The 20,065-nt window shown below is 44.1% G+C and overlaps 2 protein-coding genes across 8 annotated transcripts in view; both read right to left on the bottom strand.

Annotated features, from left to right (window-relative positions):
* The window catches only part of HTRA1 (HtrA serine peptidase 1), a 34,559-nt gene extending 24,956 nt beyond the window's left edge, over window positions 1-9,603 (bottom strand). The window contains exon 1 of the mRNA XM_074831462.1: window positions 9,057-9,603. Within this exon, the coding sequence (XP_074687563.1) occupies window positions 9,057-9,531 (475 nt within the window). The 5' untranslated portion in view covers window positions 9,532-9,603. The remainder of the gene's footprint in view (window positions 1-9,056) is intronic.
* A 7,410-nt stretch (window positions 9,604-17,013) lies between these two features.
* Window positions 17,014-20,065, bottom strand: part of PLEKHA1 (pleckstrin homology domain containing A1) — a 38,770-nt gene continuing 35,718 nt past the window's right edge. For 6 of the 7 annotated variants that reach the window (XM_074831457.1, XM_074831460.1, XM_074831458.1 and 3 more), the window contains one exon: window positions 17,014-19,511. In XM_074831457.1, coding sequence (XP_074687558.1) covers window positions 19,182-19,511 — 330 coding nt within the window. In that variant the 3' untranslated portion in view covers window positions 17,014-19,181. The remainder of the gene's footprint in view (window positions 19,512-20,065) is intronic. The other variant, XR_012624045.1, reaches the window with a different exon arrangement.

Genomic DNA, 20,065 nt, shown 5'->3' with positions numbered 1-20,065 from the left:
AGCTGGAGAAGAGAAGGCTCCGGGGAGACCTTAGAGCGGCCTCCCAGGACTGAAAGGGGCTACAGGAAAGGGGGGAGGGACTCTTGATCAGGGGTGTAGGGATAGCATGAGGGGTCATGGTTTTAAACTAACAGAGGGCAGATTTAGATTAAAGAATAAACTCTTCCGAGTGAGGGTGGTGAGGCCCTGGCACAGGTTGCCCAGAGAAGCTGTGGCTGCCCCCTCCTTGGAAGGGTTCAAGGCCAGGTTGGATGGGGCTTTGGGCAACCGGGGCTAGTGGAAGGTGTCCCTGCCTGTGGCAGGGGGATGGGACTAGATGGGCTTTAAGGTCCCTTCCAACCCAAACCATTCTATGATTCTATGAATAGTCTTGGGCTTTAGCAACCCTTGTAGAACCTCACAGGGAGAAAAAACGTATATAAAAAACTCTCAGAAATGCCAGAAATTCTTCTATAAGCCAAGTGCACTGGCTGCCCCTGCAAAAAGTCAGTCTCACAATTATAGTAGTAGTGAGCAAAAGCAATAGACTTTCAAGCTGATGAGGCTGAGCAGGGAGGGCAGGCATCCAGAGCGGAGCAACAGCTCCATCTAACACAACAGGAAACTCCAATTCCTTCTGTAAACACCAGCGGTGAGGTGGGAGGAAACCCAACTTCTGCATAAACAGCCAGGCTGGAGCCCCGGGCCGGCGGAACGCAGCCCTGCGAGGAGGAACACGCTGTTCCCGGCGCAGCATTGCCATATTAATACAATGCCGAGCCTGGGCTCATCAGAGATGACAAATTAATTGCAACTCAGCAGCCTGCTGGCAAAGATTCACAGCTCCGGGTGGCCATGCCAGCAGCGCTCCCCGCGCTTGCAATGCCCTGCACGGGTGCACTGGCCTGTCCGGGGATGAGGAGGGAAAGCAAGGTGCAGGCAGATGCTCAGACATGCAAAAAAAAATGGTGAAGAGCAATTCAGGACAAGGGCAAAGAGTGCTGAGCTCGAAAACATCATTAACAGCAGTCCTGTCTGAACTGGAAACATTAAGAAGTGTAAGGCAGGTAGTTATGGAAAAGAGTCTGCCTGATTTCCTGCAGACAGATGAAAAGAATATTTCAGTCAACAGGTTAAAGCAGACATGGTATTCTCTTCTCTGCAGAAGGCTGAAAATATAACAGATGAGTCAGGAATAATTTCTCCTCTCCTTTTTCCAGCTCCGCTCAGTTTACATCCCTTCCAACTCAGGTCATCACCCTACTCTACCTCCCAGCTCCACTCATCACAGTCAAAGAATCAGCTAAACAACCTCAAAACGCCTATTAAGTAACAACGATGTGGTAATTCCTATAGCCTATGTGTAACCAGCAGCTGTCCAATCTTGAAAATTCCTCTTAACATTATGAAACCATTAAGGTCTCATTTTAAGTATGTGCGAAACTTTCCCACTACATCTTTAGAAGAAATCCCTGCTTAAGAGAGACTTAGTTTCAACTTCCAGGAACCCTGGTATGAAGACACAAGGGAATAGAAGTAAGTTCTTGTTTTCATGCTTTTTAAACATTTTTTTTCTCTAACAAGAAACCTAAAAAAAGCATCTTAAGATGCAAGTCTAAAAAAAGCATCTTAAGAAGCAAGTCTAAAAAAAGCCTCCTAAGATGCTGCTTCTCTGCAATGGGAGAAGGCACTGATTTCACCACGTGGCTGTGGCAGGATTCTTCTTACAGTGACACAGAGATGATACACAGAAAGATCAAATCTATAGAAGAAACCTCAAACCAGTAATAAAACACATCCCCCTCCTACTCTGGGGCTTCATAATTGTAAAACACATAAATCCAGCATAACTGTATTGCAAAAGCCACAATATCTACATATTGAACAAATCCCTCAACCTCTGGCAGTATTTTCTACATGTGTCTTAAGAATCAACTCTAAGACCATCCAGATTTGGTTTAATGTAGACATCAGAAATCAAGGAGTGTTTGGAGTAATGCAGCCGGTATTTCTGCCATCTTACTTTAAGCATTACAGAAAGGAGGTGGCACTGCCACTGGCGAGACAGCCACTGTCACACAGCGCCCTGCTCCACTGCACGTGCAGGCTCTCCTGAAAGGTTAAAAGAAGACAGGTTTCTATTTCACACTCTCAAATATGCATATTTTTATGATATTTATAGTTCTAATTATTATATTCACTGCTCCCCTATCAACATTAAGTATTTACATAGTGGCTTTTTTATCTGCACATCTATTCTGCTTTATTTTATGGATGATCTGAATATTTTTCGTATTTTATAAGTGGTTTCCTGCTTGCCCACTTTTACTGTCTGAAAACAAAAGAAAACAAGAGTTAGCCAAGCTTTACCTTTATAAATGAAGGTCAACATACAGATCTCTGATAGGAATGGGCAGACATACCAAACAGTGCATATGTTGTCCTGGAAAAAGTAATGAATCATCCCCTTACCACCACAAATGTTGAAGTATGAGATTCCTGGGGGGTTGTGTTTATTCTGGGGGTGGGATGGTGGGAGGGGAGAGAGTTGTTTGGGTTTCTCTTCCTTAGCAGTGCTTGGTCCACCCACTTCTTTCCTTCTCCAAAATTACTTTCTGCAGATGCAGATTGACAGATCATCGATGCTGTTTGCAGAACGAAGCCAAAACTGCAGTCTGCAAGTTTAAGGAATAGAGTAATGGAAAAGAAAAGTAATGGAAAATGGAACGGCAATGCTGGCAAAGGGCAGAAGAATGAGCAGGGACTCATAAAACCTCAGTTTGCTCTCAGCTCTGATACTGGCATTAACTGGCTGACCTTGAGCAGAGCTCTTTATCTTGCCCTGCCCTAGATTCGCTATCTGTAAAATGGCGTAACAACACTGGCCTCTGGAAGAACGTTGCGAGTTTCTCCTAATGCTCTGCTATATCAACTATTCCAAATTTTAGACCACTGGATAATTTTTATGCATGGTTACTAGAGTTAATATGCATTATTTTATCCGTCAGTTGTTTGTCAGGAAAAATATGTGCAAATCCGATTGCTATCAGAAACATGAAGTGTTTTTTTTAATTTGCTGAGCTCCACCTCATCAATATTTCTAGTAACAAGCCTGTAAAACTGGATACAGGAACTATTCACTGCATATACGCCTATCCCATCCCACCAAAAAGGCAGATTTACTACAGTAGGGAAATGGAAAGACTGAGAAACCCTCACAGAATTTGACAGGAAAAATTGACAGACACAAGAACAAGGTTTGGTGAACCAGTAACACAGAAAACTGTAATGGGGTGCCCATAGCACAGTTATGCCATGACACTCAGCACAGCCCCAGCACTGGTGCACCAACAGGACCAGACACCGTCCTGGTGCCAGCCCGCAGAGTTAGCGTGCCATGAAACCAGAGGCTAGCAGATCTACTCACACATTACACACATGCAGGTATTTTTTTTTGCAGTGTGTGTGCATACACACGCACACATTTTTGTCTCCAGAAACAGGCTCCTGGCAGAGCACTCCTAACAAATTACAAAACCCAGCTGGCTTCCAGCCTTGTGCTTCATCTTATCAGTGCACCAGAGTATCTGGTATTAACCCAGAAATTAAAGAGCCACTCTGTCTGGCCGCCTAATTCACCTCCACTCACTCAAATATGGTAGCCAAGATCTTCTCAATTCACTAAACTGTAAAATAACTAGTTACCTGTGTCCTGTCTTACAAGCATAAGATATTTTAAGTCTCCTTGTTACTTACAGATGCAAGGTGAACATCACCAGTTTGTATAAGATCAATTGCATTATTTTATAGCCCTTTGATATAAGGGAGTTGAGAATTTTTAGTTGTATTCTCCTCTCTGAGGCAGGCAAACCAATCTGTGAATCACAATGACCTGTATCCAGAGGCAAAATAAAGTCGTCTTTTTTTTTTTTCCTACATCCTGAACACAGCCTCCAAAATAATACTAGATATTCACTTGGGCCCAGTTACAAACTGTGGGACTTACTGCCAAGTCCAGCCAGTGATCCTAGAGGCCCCAGCAGTTTATGGGAGTGAGGAATGACTTTATTTACAACAAAAGTTAAATTCCACAGTACCCCGGTTTCTATTTCTAAAGTTGCTTTCTTTCACTCGAAGCACACGTAAATTCACATTTGAAAAATATTTTCCAGCTTCTCCTATTTCTTGGACGGCAGAGTCTTTCCTTTAGCTCCTCAGGATATGCTGCCTCCATCACATCCAGGCTCTACTTAATAAGACTCCTGCTGCTTACTCATGGCTTTAAGTATTCCTGTCCAGTCCACAGGTACCTTTAAATTTCAAAGCCCAGAAGATGAAAGGATTGAATCTTTCCTGCTTCCAAATCTGTATTTACTGACTTGAGTGTTTGAAGTCTAGAGACCACAGAATTACTGCCGGCTCCCCGGGAAGGAAACCTAGATGCGGAAAGGGGAAAAGGTGAGCTTCTTCAGACAAACCACTTCTTACAGTTCCCTCCTTGCAGAGCTGAATACTTGGCTTTGGAAAAGCTTTTTAATCCCACACTTGGGAATTGGTCCTCTTCTGGAAATATGTTGCTATTTATTTCCATTGCCTTCAGCTGCCTCTTCCATCCCTCCCTCCCCTTCTCCTGCTGCTGCAAAAGAGACTGAGGAAAGCCTGAAGATAATGACTTTCAGACCACCCAAACACAACAACTGAGGGAGATGAAGGCAGCTAAAAAAATTAACGGCACTGGAGCGCTCATTTGTGCATCCAGTTCCTTAACTCCTGGTCCTCCCAGGTCGTTTTTAATAGACTCGACACATGCCAAGTAACCTGCGAAGGTCTCCCAACATTTCTTCAGCGCAACAACCATCACGTGCCTGTTATTATCTTTTGGGAAACAGCTGAAAGCCTAGTTCATAACAACAATATCAACTTTCCTCTTGATAAGTATCTGGCTCAGTTCCTGACCTTCCCAGATTTCTCAGCTGAGTTTCTCTTCCTGCCCTGATTATTCATTCCTCCATGCTCAGCACCGCCAGCCCCTTAGCCCTACCCCTACTATAGGCAAAGGAATTCAGGCAGGTCCCTCTACTGCTCTTTCCCATCCTCTGCCGCACGGATCTCATCCTTATGCTGGTTTTAAAGGACTCAATTAATGACAAATGGTTTATTGACCACGGAGGTCCTTTCCTTCTGCCAGATAATTACAGAGAGGCACTTGGATGCAGTTTCGCCTAGTGCATTTCAAAATACAGAGTCAGCCATTTTGAAAGAAACTGAGATTGAGCGATGGATTCCCCCCCCCCCCCCCCATCTCTGGAACTATGAAATGATAATGTGGTGAAGAGAAATAGCAAAGCCTGGGTCTGTTAGTGATACAAAAAGGTGCTTCTAGAACTGAGTTATCCCTAAACTCATCTCTGCCTTACCCCACAGCAATCAGTAATGACCTGCTTAATCTAAACCAGAGGAGCTCACATCAGACTCCAGATACGACACCATGGTATGAGCACACCTGTGACAGAGAAGCATGAACCACCTGTGACAGATGTTAGCGTGCTGAGGACTGCCGAGGTTACTGAGGTACCACACTAGACACAGTCAATCTAACAAAACTATGAAAACATAAAACCCAGTTCAAAAAGGGGCAGAGGAACGTTAGGAACTGAGAGCAGCGATGAGGAACTTTCTTTTTCTTACTCTGTTTAAAGGTGAAAGGACAAATCCAGGTTGGTTTGTATTTTACAGTGTGAAGAGCACAACATGGAGAGATGGGCACGCTGTCCTAACACACCTGCCAGCATTTGCTGGGAGATGTGAGGAGGGGAAGTAAGACTGGTTTAAGTTGTGTGTTAAACATCGCAAGCCCAGCGGGAGGGATTCAAGAGCACCAAAAACATATTTGCAGAAGAAAAATGAAAACATCCTCCCAGCACATTGAACCTCAACAGCCAGAACATTGTGGACTCACTGCACAGCTCTTGCTCCCACGTGTGGGATGGTCTTTACACAGTCATGGTTTCTCCTCAGAGGGTGTTCACCTTCTTTCTTGAGCCTTTACATTTCCATCATGCTGTGCTGCACCAGCACATGCTTTGCAGGCCTGAACGCCCTCTTCCAACATCTCTCATGTCCTTTACGGAAAGTGAAGATTTCTTTCGTGAAAGCTGCAGGTCAGCAGCCCTGGCCAGGCTGGTGCAGAAACGGCTTGCGGGTGCTGAAAGCACTCGTCTGCCAGCGGTCTTGATAGGAAAAGCAGGGCTAAATCATCTGCGGGAGGCAGAGGGAAGATCTGCCCTGGGCACCCTGGGGAGGCTGCTGGGGGGGTACCACTGGTTACCCAAGGCCACACTGCAAGAAGGGACTTCTGGAAAGGGCTGGAAAGGGACACACTGCTAACAAAATGGGTTGGTGGGCCACCCTGCTCATCACCTGCCTTGCCTGGCTTTAACAGAGGAGAGCCCAGGCAGGGCACGCTTCAGCCCCACTCCCATCCTGTGTGCCCACTGTACTAGTTTAATCGATGCTGGCTAAAAAGCCCCAGCTGGGCTTTCCCCTCTCCTCTCGCTGCGCCTGGCGTTTCTCCAGACAGAGCCTGTTTTGCCCTTTCTGCGTGCCTGATCCTGCACCCCAGAGCACATTGCTACGTTGCAGGAGACCTGCTCGGCACCTCGGTGCCACCCGTCCCCGCAGCGGTGTTTATAGGGCTGAGACTAGAGTAAGCTCTGAGGCTTGTGAAATTTTTCTTGAGGTTTTTTAAGACTCACAATTCCCATTTTGCATAGGAAAACATTCCCCATAGAAAAACACAGACCCAGAGCAACCTTCCCCTGCCTCTCCTGTGTCCTCTCAAACACGGCCAGTATGTGAACAGATGCTGAGGATCACTGAAAGACAAAAGTGGCACCGGGAGTGGACTGTAGATGATGAAAATGGAGAAAGACAGAAAGTTTTGCTTGATTTTATGCAATATACACACTATTGTACATGACCAGCTACTAAAGTGATGTGAAACTTAAAAACAACAGTAAAAAGTGTTTTCCAAACTGTTTCTCTGCATCCCCATTCCCTCGTTTCCCTGGGTCACTGCACTGTATTCACCAAATTATTTATATAGCTACGTTACTATGAAAGCATGAAAATGTATTAGCAAAGTTAACTCTAGGTAGCAAAAGAACTCCTGAAAATGAACTCAAAATAAAATTAACAACGCTAAGGAGTCACATACTAGGCAACAGCTTTTCAAAACAGTGGTTCAATCTGCCTCCAGGGAACAGCCTTTACAGCCTGCTCTCCACTTCTTTTTATTTTAGGTTCTTTACATATGAAAAAAAAGCTTTGCTCGCAGCAAGGTTTGCTCTGGTCTAGGGATAAACATGTGCTATGGTCAGCTTCTCTAGCACCTTCCTTTTGTCCCTAGTGATACAGAAAATAAGTATCGCTCCAACCAGAGGTGCAACAGGGCAAAATGATTGTCTGGACCTACACACAATGTAGCTCCTACAGTGGAGTTCTCCTATACAAGTTCTATCCCAGCCTGTGCATTTTCTGTACAGCCTACCGGAGGCATGGATTACTGTCCAGCTCCAACACAGCCCGAATTCTGCAAAGCAGAAAAGACTGAGAAAACAATATTGGCTTCAGGAATTGAGAATAAAAATCACAAGGCATTATATTATACTGGACATCAGGAAACTGTAGCGTGAAAGCTTTAATTGTCTCCCGTGTCCGTAAATGCCAGCAATGTTCCACAGAGCACAACGCAGCTTTGAGGGGAAAACTGGCGGTACAAAAAATTGATTGTGTTGATACCAAAGTTGTAAGTTCGATCCGCAATGCAGGATCGGTATTTTGCCCAAGCTGAACGTATAGTCACTATACATCACAATATTCTTCTGCTGGAGAGATGATGGCTAAATCTAAATGAAAAAAAAGATTTGCTTTTAAATAAAGAAGTGCAGAAGTGGTACAATCTATACTGAAAGAATCAATCCTCAGTGAAACAGCAGTGACTTACTGAAAGGTGACTACCATGTCAGGAATAAAGGCTTAATTCATGCTAATTTTTACATATTACCCCCTAAATGTGGCTGAATGGCTTGAGAGAAATATGCAGCCTTAGCCTAGGAGGTTTAAGCCAGCCTGTACGGGGGGCTGCATCTCATAAAGGTCATCATCCCCTGTTTACCCCCGCCAGCAGGGTTTTGCCTTGCTGTGTCACATCCCGCACCCATCACTGCTCCAGTGCTTCACCGGGCTGCTCAGTTCCATAACCCAGCAACTAAATAATAATAAAGCTTAAGGAAAAATACTATATTGTTACTTCTCGACGGCCACGCCCATCCTCAAAGACAAAAAAACCCCAAACCAAACCACCACCACCATCAAACCAAACCCCCTAAAGTCAGCTCAACACGCAGCACCCCCTTTCTGTAGCAAATCTATTATTAATAATCAGAGCGCATCTGCTACAACGGGCAACGGCAGCCAGCTGCCTGCCCTGCCGACACGTCACATTCACTTGCTGCCACCGGATTTTACGAGTTTCTGCATTCTTAGCTTTATTTCCCAAGGCGTTTCTTTGTGACAAAGCGCCTGGATGGGAGCGCGCTCAAGTATTTCTCCAAACTTTGGAGAAGCCGCACAGCCGGACTCTCCGTCCGTGCCAGCTTCTGGAGTTCACGGCCAGTTCCCCCCGTTTGGAGCCCGGCATCACTCTCGGGGTGGGGGGGAGGGAAGGGAGGGGATGTTTAAAGCTGGCTGCGGGGCTCTTCCCCCCCGCCCCCCGCCGCTTGGCCGACGAAGAGAATCGCTGCATTCTTGCTCTAGTTTCTCACTGAACGGGAAAACCAAAGCGGAGCCAAGCCCAGCCCTTTCCTTGGCTCCTGTCCCCGTGATGCCAACCACCAGCCCCGACGGGGCGGGCCGGGCCGATCGGCGGGGGGGGGCTCCTCTCCGCCTGCCTGCGGCCACCCAGCCGGAGGGACGGGACCCCCCCCAAGTCGGGTGGGTCCCGCGGGGTCTCGGCTCTGCAGCGCCCGTCGGGCGGCCCCCCCGTCCCTCTCCCCCTCCGCGGGGGCTGCCCTTACCCTGCCCGCAGGCTCCGCGCTGGATGGCGATGACGGGCGGCTGGCGGAGCCGCTCGGCGCGGCGGCTGGCGGCCCGCAGCTGGCAGGGGCTGGCGTAGGTGAGGCCGTCGCTGCCGCAGACGGGCTCGCTGCTGGAGCAGAGGCAGCGCCCGCTCGCCGCCCGCTTCCGCACGGTAGCCGAGGCGGGGACGCCGCCGCTGCCGGGGGGCACGACGCACTGGAGCCCCTCACCGCACGGCGGGCCGCCGTTCCCACCGCAGGGCTCGCCCTCCTCCGCCCCGCAAAGGCGGCAGCAGCCGCAGCCGTCCAGCACGGCCCCGCCGGGGCAGGAGGCGGGCAGCGGCGGGCACCGCGACCGATCGCAGCGCTCCGGGCACGAGGGAGGCGGCGAGGAGGAGGAGGAGGAGGCGGGGGGAGGCAGCAAGGCCGCCAGCAGCAGTAGCAGCAGCAGCGGGCTCCAGCCCCACAGCGGCATCGCGGCGGCGGAGAGGCGAGGCGAGGTGTGGGGCCGGCGGCGAGGCGTGCGCCCGGCTGCGCGGCCCGCCGGCTTTAAGCGGCGGAGAGGACGGGGAGGGCGGCGGGGCGGAGCGGCGGCGGGCACGGCCCCCCCCTACCGCCTTCCCCGGGCAGCAACACCCCTCTTCCAGCCTTCCCGAGCAGTAACATCCCCCCTCCCGGGCAGCCACATCCCCTCTTCCCGGGCCAGTAACACCCCTCCACTTTCCTCTCCCCCCCTCGACAGTAATACACCGCTTCCCGGGCAGTAACACCACCACCACCACCACCCCCCCCCCCCCGCCATCCGCCTCCCTCGGGCAGTAACATCCCCCTTCCCAAGGCAGGAACATCCCCTCTCCCGGGGCAGTAGCACCCCTCTTCCCAGGGCAGTAACACACCCCCCCTCCCCGCCTCCCCCGGGCAGTAACACCCCCCCTTTCTGGCCAGTAACACCTCCTTTCCCGGGACAGCAACATCCCTTCTCCCCGGGCAGTAACAACCCCCCTTCCCGCTTCCCCCGGGCAGTAACATCCCCGCCTCCCCTCCGACTTGGTTTTTTTTGAGCAAACTTAAATGGTCCGTTACCGCACGGAGCTGTTAAACTTGGCCTTGAAAGGGTAATAACATGCTCCTGCCAGCGAGGGGGATGAGGGGGTGTGTGGAGTTGGACGCTCTTCCCCACTTAAAGAATTAGGGGAAAGGCAACGTGGATTTACATTTCTATCTGATACGGAGGGCAGGGCCACCAGCTGGGCCCCGACTAGAAAGAGAGAAGGGGTGCAGGCAAACGTGGGGGGCTGTCGGGCATCCCGCCGGGAAGGGCCGGTGCTCCCCGAGAATTGGTACCCAAAAGCAGCGGGCAGGGGAGAAACAGCTCCCGGGATACTAGCAATTAGCAGAAGGTTAATCCGAAAGAAATAATAAGAAAAAGGAGCAGTTTTCCGTCATCCCACAAGCGGGCTGATCCAATTTATCTGGCAGCTGTGCAACCGCCAGAACCGGCGGGTAGAGGCCTCTGCACCATATGCTCTTTTAGCACATACAAGGTGGTTTGAAAGGCAACTTAATTACACACAAGTACCTTCCGAGGGAAAAGACATCATTTCCAAAGCTGGCAGGGAAAGGTATAACAAGAACTAATAGCTGGAAATGGAGCACAGCCATTTTTTTAATTATAAGCCGATTAAACTTTTGAACAGACTACCAATATGTAATTATTTAAGTGTATCTTGATTGGCCACCTGATAACCAAGGACCTAATGAACTTTACAAACCATTAGGCAAGATGAAATGCTATTAGCTGTTAGATGAGCTGCGAGTAAGAAATGGAGAATGCCAGCAACTGCATTATACAGAAGAATATAGTCTTTTCTCCTATGAAAAATGGAATAATCTTAAACAACCAGCTGCCTGAGCAGGTGGAAGCAGCATCCCAAGTGTCAGAATTCAAATCTAATTGTTCCAGGAAACAATATAAAATCTTATCAAACTGTGACCACAAAGCCACAAATATGCAAAACTTACTTAATTGCTTGGTTAGTACCTGAAGGTGGGAAACCACGTCGGCGCCAATGTTCCCAATAAAAGCTCCAATACAAACCCCTTACACCTGCTGTTTTCCAGTAACTTCTGCACTGTGCAAAAAGAGACAGAATTTCAGAATTACTTGATATCACGCATGATCAAAATAGTAAAGTGGTAATCTGGAACAATTCACAGCAAAACTTCCTTAGTATTAAAATCATTACAGTGCTAAAAAGTCTTAAGAAAAAAGTTTGAAAGTGTTTGTAAGTTTAAATATTTTTTTTGTGTATGTATATATGTAAACATATAATATGGGTAGATATCATAGTAAATGTTTCCAAATTATTAATTGTTTATTCATTACTTATTGGCTACTTTTAATAAGCTTTGGGGGTTGTTTTGGGATTGTTTTGGTTTTTTCCCTTTACTTTTAAATAAACACAGGTCTTTAAGGAAAGACATTTTTTAGTGAGAAAAAAAAAAGAAATACAGGTTTAGAAAAGATCTTTGAAGCTCCTATTTGGAAGCAGGAGCAAAGTATTCAAAGACCAGTGAATGACTGTGGGGTTTAGTCCTGCCCTGCCCAGAAGGGCTATCTGGTTTTCTATCGCATTGCCTTCGTCAGATAACTTACTGCTTGAAGCCACAGGAGCCTTATCTCTGTAGGTAGGAGAAAAATTGCATGCAGTTGGAAAGCTCCTTGTTCAGCCACCCTCTCTCCGTGGATGTTTTGTCTTTTTTAGCTTGGTATCCTTTGATATCAGCAAAGGCAAAGCATGAACGGAGGCTCAAAATACATTAACAAAAGCCCCATTGACAGAAACCTCCTTGGAATAGTTATAATTCAGTAAGTCAATCCCCTAGTTCAAAACCAAAGTAAAGTGAATGCATCATTGCCTCAGGAAAGAAGTAATTAATCAATGAAAGTATAAAGTATTTACTTAACTGTTCAACTTATAAAGTTTGCAAATCTTAGGCGAAATATTTAACTACTTCAAGAACTACTGCAAGTTTATAGTGTTCTCACACAAAAGTTTGAAACATCAGTTGAGTATATTTATCTTTCCCTTGATGTATGGGTTTTTTTTCCCACAATTCAGCCAGCACTATCAGTTTCAAGCTCTTTTACAGACTACTAAAGACCTGTAATACACTAGCCAATATTTTTTAAAAATAAATAGCACAGAAAAGGGACATACATTTGTTGATAAACACTGCAAAGGAAATACATCCCAAGGTCCTATGTGAAAACCATTAATTAGCAGTTCACTTCCAAGTAAGTGGACTAATATGGAGGACCTTCTGCTATTACGGTTTTTGTTTCTTAAACGAGGTAGAGATGTGAATGCTAATCTGAATATTAAAATATTTTTATATGAATTTTATAGGTTTCACATGGGTGCACACACAGCTGAAAATAAACATCTCACTTTCCAGAATAACTGGGATGAGTCTTTAGGGGTTTAACAAGTCAGTTTACTGACAAATATATTTGTTAATTGCCCATCTAACCTGTGCAGAAGTGCCTTATAACTGAAAGGCACTATAAACCCAGAGATTATTATTTTTCCCCCATCATAACGTTTCCCACAGAACAGCTATCCAAGCTAGCAGACATTTATCAACACTCGGAGAGGCTGAATATGTGGTCTGAAAAATACTTGAGAGACTTACTAGTAAAATATTTAATCTCCTACTTTTCAAACAGAACTCAATGAATGACAGGAGGCTCCATCTAGAGATCACAGGCTATAAATTCTTCTAAAAGGTATGAAAAAAGTTTGGATACTGCTGTCAGGGATCCAGAATTTGCCCCGGCATGCAGCCTCACCTTGCTCTGCGTAGGGGCCAGGACAGAAGAGGTCGGCCTTTCCTGCAGTGTGACGCTGTGCTTTGTGTTACCAATGAAAGGCAGTTTTCATGGATATAGCAAGTTTCCCTGGATGCCCATGAAGATGCTGTCACGTTACCAAAGATGTATTACTTACTGCCTTTGAAATATCAGTTTCCAAAAGCAGCAAAATGTGTTAAGAGCTGCTACTCCCAGTGGTACCTTTTTTACCTTGGTGCTGCAGATGGGCCAGGGAGGTGGCTCTGGAGTAAGGGCACATGTGGAAAGGGTGAGAATGGGAAGCGAGGAGCAAGTAAAGGATGAAAAAAGAGTACACTTGGCAGGAGAGGAAGGGGTTAACTTTATAGTCTGGGGCTAGAAGGGTCCTGGCCAGAAAAGAGGATGGGGAAAGTTTGAGGTGACCAGAACACCTATATTCTGAGGAAACTTAGAGCTTGGGCTTTGCAGAAAGCTTTTGAAGGTTTATTATGACTGCGTTAGCGTGATCATTTTGCTTCATTCATTAATGGCTTTCTCCCAGGTTTTCTATGGGTAAATTTATGCTGTCCTAAATACTTTTGGCCAGAATACAACACCCCTATTCCCCAGGACTTCAAGGTGTAGGAATTCCCCATTTTGTTAAACAAATATTTACTTTTTTAATTAAAAAAAGCAGCACTTTAAAACCATATGATGGGTTCACTGCTATATACAGAAAAAATGCCATTACTTTGCAATAGAACAGCTGCAGACCGGGGAGTTTAAAACTACATGTTCTTTTCCAGATGTGAATTCAGCCCTGGTGCTTGACAGGCAGAGCTGTTGGCATAATTTACAAAATAAATGAACCACCAGGGCATCTTTTGTAAAGCCTCGCAGGAAAGCAAGCAACTGCCCCAAGGAACAACTGCCAATCTGAACAATTAAAATATGTATTTGTGTACACGTGGTTTTTTCCTTGATGGCAGAGGGCAATCCTACAACTAGGAGTACAAGTACTACACTACAGGCAGAGACTGTAAAACGAGCGTTGAAGCTTCATAAATTGCTTAAGATTAATTTACAGAAAACAAAAACGCTGCTATAAAAACATGCAGTTGACACCCACCTCTTGAGAGCAGCCTTTGCCCTTGGTGTCCTGACAGGCTCAGTTATCATTAGGAGAATGGGGCAATAGGAATGTAGTGCAACAGAGTGGTTTAAATTCTTAAAAGATGTGCTCACTGTTCATATTGATATGCAAAGTGACAGTCGTTTTAAATGTAAATCTCTAATTACAGTGTCAAAGGTGCCACTTTGAAGAGCAATACTCAACTACTACTACTACACCATTACATAGTGCCTTTACAAATGAGTACCAGGTTCTTTCTCAGAGAGGCTGCACAGAAAATCTAAAGTGAAAAAACAAGGCAGACATTTGGGACATGATTCAGAATAGGCCCCACACTTTAATTTTCCAAAGAGTTTCCTTCATTACTTCCATGGAAGATCTCAGAAGTACTTTAGCAGCTTACTAGCTTGGAGCATCAATAGTTATATAGATTATGGTCCAAAATATAGATGAATATTAAGACATTAAATAAAACTGATAAAAGGTAAAACTACATGTAACAGAGGTCTTCAGTTTTTTTACTTAACTTTTAAACTAAAAATGCCCTGTCTAAATTTCCTTCTTTCATTTCTCCCTCTATCCCACCTCAAGTTAATACTGAATCTTTAGAAGAACAGTAATATTTCTGCCCCACACCTTCGGAGTGCACCTTTTTAGTGTGCTCACCGATTCTTACATCCATTATAATATAGACTTCCTATAAACCCTAAAAAAATTAGCCTTTGAATGTCAACATTTTCTACCAACACAGTAATTTTTATGACAGGAAATACTCTGTGATGCCATGTGTACTTTTAACTAATTTCTGAATGGAATTTTGATTTCTGAGCCTATATATGCAATTGCAAAACCCCAAAGTCAAAAAGTACAATTATTAAAATGGCAGCTCAGTTAGTGAAGAATAAAGTTTCAAACAGGTTAGGTCCCCTCCTTCAGTCCATAGCCCCGATTCCTCTGGTCTACCTCCAAACTCCTGTCTGTGTGGCATTGCTTTGCCTACCAAAAGCAGCAGAGACGCTTCCTTTCCAGTCCAGTAGTTAAAGAGACTGTACTCGGACTAGACATCTTAAAGGTCCTTCTGACCAGCTGCATCACTCCAGATAACCAGTTTCCTGGGCACAATTCAGAAATTTTAAACTGCAGTAATTGAAAGTCAACTAGCTCAGCTCAAGACCTTTTAGTACAGAAAGTTACTGCCTTACACTGCTGGACATACACATGTCTTTCAAGCCTCACGCTTTCATTATTCACTGAACAAGTTAACAGATTATTCACTTTTCCTCTATAACATCATAGCTTCTCCAGCAGTAAACTGGTATTGTAAACAAAAACAGCAGGGAGAAAGGTATGTTTTGTTTTGTTCTCAATTTGCTGCCATTGCTTTTCAAAGCTTACAAGGAGCAAGAGCTTAAAAAAACCCAACAACTTTGAGTAGTCCAGTGATTTAACAACTGGAGTGTCAAGATGGATTTTTAAGATTCAGAAATATACTTTAAAAGTACAATGCCTGACTTGTATAATTTTTAAAGCTAGAGCATGACCTCTAGGTGGTGCTGACATCCTGTTAGTCCATGACGTTAAGGCACATGCCAGTTTACTAAACAATATTCTGGACCATTACCCTTTGGCAGTGACCTTCAGGCACATGGATTGCAGATTTAGCAGTTACAACTTCTGTAAATTTCGTATTGTAACACAGTGGGTTTAAATCTATTGCCATAAAGAATAATTCAACTCCCTCCTAAGTCAAGCGGCAGCAGCAAGTACACAGCAAGTGAAAACAGGCAAGACAGCACGTAGTAAGAGATAGACATCATCTCAGGGACCACAGTTCAGGTCTCAATGGGCTATGAAACGTAACTAGGATTTTTATGAAAATAATTAGAGGATAAAAAAGTTGAAAGCAAACCAATGGAGATGCATGTGATGAGAGATGAGCTAGAAGTGGTATTTTTCAGTTCCTTTAAATGAGTTGAGATGCAGCCAGTAATTGCACTTTATTCTGACATTTATTACTAGGAAGAATAAATGGTATTGCTGTACATGGATTAGTATCTAACTCTGTAACCAAGGGCCCCACTGAAACATCAGCTCCACACTGCTGCAATCAAGCTGCTTTCGGAATTTAGTGATGTATGAGAAAGCTGAAAATGTCTCATTTAAACGGAGGTGGGCTACCAAAGGTACAATTATATACACATTTCATACCAACTCTGGCCTGTGGTGCAGCCGGTTACAGTGGAAGTAACTCCTCCAGAAGTCGCATGTTACAGAGTAAAACGTTGAGGGCAATTGTATGCACATTCTGACAGCAGTGTAACTGCAGATGTGGACTTACCTGGAATAATTCAGTCAGAAGATGTCACGGTCAAACTGGAATTTGGGTAACTGTGTGCAGCCTCTATAAAATATTCAATTCAGCTGAAGCTTGCGTACTGTTGAGACAGCGTGACTAGGTGTGCTGCTTTACAAAAGGGAAAAATGGACTTCAGAAAGGCAGTCACTCAAGTGTGATGCTATCATACTGTCTGCCGGACAGTGAGGTGCTTCCCGAGGTCACACAGGTGCCGTTATTTCAGGAGAGTATTTTTGAGAGGACCTTTCTTACGCAACAGCATAAAGCCAGAAAAATGCATGGTACATTTTGCTCTCCTGGGATGGTTCCCCCCCCCGCCCCCTTCAGACAGTTTCTTAGTGTTTCCAAATGGTTGACATTACTACGCATCATCTCTTCCCTCCCACTGATGCAGAAGAAACCCGATCAATTTCCCTTGGATAACATGTAAAAATTCCACTGAATAAACTGAGAGCAGTAAAAGAAAAACAGCTCATTCCGTTGTTCAATTTCTTTCTTAGGCTACACCACCTGATCAGCCTTGAAGAATTAAAGACATTATAGCTGGATAAAAGATAACCTGACCTCTTGTATGCTAAAAAGGAATATATTGTTCTGATAAAATATTTCACATGGTGCAAGGAAACTCAGTCAGATGTTAAGTTACCCAAACTGATTTATTGACAATTTAAATGTGACATATTTACAGCACTGTTTCTAAAATAATTTAACAATTTTCATAGATTTATAAAAGTACTGATAAATAGGAGACCCTGACAATTACCAACCACAAATATTTCCCTATGCTACTGAACTACAACAGTAGTTCTCTTTTTTCTCTTTTTTTTTTCCTCCCCTCTTTTTATAAGTCCCATAATGGAGCTGCTTTACCTCCACCCAATGTGTAAAATTGCCAATACCAAAATATAATAAAATGAACATGCAGTGTGAAAGCTGTACCAGAGCAAGTGATTTTGGATGTTAGACTACAGTAAAAATATTTCAATGCAAAGTGTCTTCCACACAGAATGTACTTATGAAAAAATAAGCTTTTAAAGAGCTATTGTTTTATAGAAGTTAAAACCTACAATACTAGTACAGACATTTACAGTAACTTCCAATTCTGTGGTAGTTTTCACATATATCTAAAGAGTCAAACAAAACTAGTAATTTACAAACACCACTGCCTTAAGACAGTGGTTAGTTAGCTTATGGATAAGAAAAAAATGAAGGTGCTGATATAATTTAAGGTTTTGAAATTAGATATTTCATTCTTAGTATGACACCAATTATTCTATCCTTGGATCAACAAACTGTTGTGGTAAAGCCATCCATATCTCTCAAGCAGAAAGTCAGTTTGGAAGTTGGAGAGAAGATGGACTTGTATGATATGTATCTTAGGTTCCAGTAGACAAAAAAAAAATGTCTCACAAAACTGGACAATCTGAATCACAATAAGCAGCAGCGTGAGATATTTGTGGGGGTTTTGATTAAAGCAAACGTTTTTCAAAAACAGTGACGAGTACACACTCAATCTAATCCAATACTTGAAATGTAAAGGTTCTTTTCATTTGCATCACTGAAGTCCCATAACACAGTGTACACAAACAAGTATTCATTTTTTAAAAACATATATTGCACAGCTAGTAGGTGCAATACCAGAACACTGGTATCCCTAGCATAAGTTTTCTATTTTAAATAGCTGTTTCGAACTATGCTATTCAGAACAACTCCAAGCCAACATTCAAAACCATTAAGAATGGTTTGTGTACATAACTAATCCAGAAGTGTTTCAACCGTGTGAGATAAAACACAGGCACTTAAGATTATTAGTGCACCAAAAGTTATAGGCCACAACTGCATGACTATGAACAGTTCAGTACCAACAATGACAAAACTAGACGAGCTCTTCCACTGATCATGTAGAAACAAGAACTGTTCACGAAGCACTGATAAGGAAACCATTCTCAAAACAGTAACCAAATGATACATTTAGACATTTAAGAAAAATAATTGCTGCAAAGCCTAATGTAACACAATAGAAACCCTAGTTGGTTCAAAAGATCTAAAGTGTCCAAATTCAAAAGTCCAATTTCTCTTCTCCCCCCTCCAAAACACCATTACATGCAGTCCATTAAAACCCAAATGTGCAAAAAATTATAACCCACCTTTAGGAGTGCATCAAAAATAGGCTGACTATTCAAAATATTATTTTAGTGGAAATTTTACAGCACCACGATTAGAATTCCAAGAGAGTTCAGAATTCTTGTTCCGATAACAAATCAGTTGACACTGTTGATCCTAAAGAACAGAAGAAACATTTTGTGCATTTCCTGGTATCTGAAAGTCATGGAGGGAAACAATTCTCATCTATGCCTAAAATATTACTGTAGTTCAAAAGGAAATTAAGTAGTCACATTTGTTGGCAATAAGTTCTCCGCAATATAGCATTAGTTGTAAATTTAGTAAATTCGCCAGATTAGGAATGAAAAGTTGCTGGTACCTTGCTTACTTGCAGTAGTACTTTTTTGTTTTTGTCTTTTGGTTTTTTTCTTCTAAATTGTGCAGTTTGGCCCCTTCCTAGTAAGTAATTTACTATCAGGCTTTGAGAAAATGCCTAAGGTCCATTTCAGACCCTCAGCTGAAAGGCAATATACAAACACATTATATATACACATGTGTGCACAGAAACACACACATACATATATATAAAAATCAGTGTTCCGGTTTTTTTGTTCTCATTTCCTATAATTTTCTTTGGTTAAAAGTCCGAGCAAGGAAATTAGAGGACCGAACAAATGGATCATTCTCCAAACACTTCCGTGGCTACACATCACTAACTGGAAGGCTTGCATCATCCAGATCCACGAGGCCAGGATCCTGTTCCTGAGTGCCATTTTTACTTTGGGGTTCTGAGAGGCCCCGTTCAGTCACTTTGGAAGCTGATTCTCTTGGAGCGACAACCTGGATCTTGTAGCTCCCTGGCTTGGCCTTGGTAAAAGATTCGTGAAATCCTCGCTTCTCCAAGGCAGGGTATTTGGCGTGAGGGTTTGGGACCAGAGGGCTGCCGTGAGCGGCGGTGGAATGTGAGGTGGCTGGGGCTGGGATGGCAGAACGGAGAGCATGGTTGGGTTCGGAAGAAGACTCGGTATGCTCCTGGAAAAGAAGAGCACCTGTCAGATGAATTCACTGTCGTCATGTTGAAAATACGCAGTTTCAGATTTCACTCTCAGGGAAAAAAAAAATCAAGGCAGAAAATACACAAAGCGAAGCATCAGCCACAGCAGCAGGAGGCAGGTGCTTTCCTCAAGGCAGCGTGTTATTAAATGTGAGCTTACAGCAGTATGTGACAGCAACATCAGTTTCTTCATTTGAGGAAATTAAATTTCTCAGATCAAGCTCAGCAGCTCTTTAGACTTTATAATACAGTCCAGCAAAAAGAAGCTTCTCATTTTACTAAGGTGTTAAGTAACCTTTTGAAGATACACACTTTAAAGGCTGCTGAAAGGGCCATCCTTCCAAGAGAAAAATTTATTCAAACATATTCGTATACATCAGGCACTCATATCCTAAATCCTGAAGTAATGAACATTTTACAGTTCCCTCTTCTTGGGGTACTTATCTCCCCAATTTGTTCCAGGGACCAAACAAAAACAGTAACTATTTTATGCTATCACGACTGTGTGACAATGTCCAAAGTTAATGGACCT

Source organism: Strix aluco, chromosome 7 (genome assembly GCF_031877795.1).
Source record: "Strix aluco isolate bStrAlu1 chromosome 7, bStrAlu1.hap1, whole genome shotgun sequence".
In the NCBI taxonomy this organism is placed as follows: Eukaryota; Metazoa; Chordata; class Aves; order Strigiformes; family Strigidae; genus Strix; species Strix aluco.
This window is presented reverse-complemented; position numbering and strand designations above follow the sequence as displayed.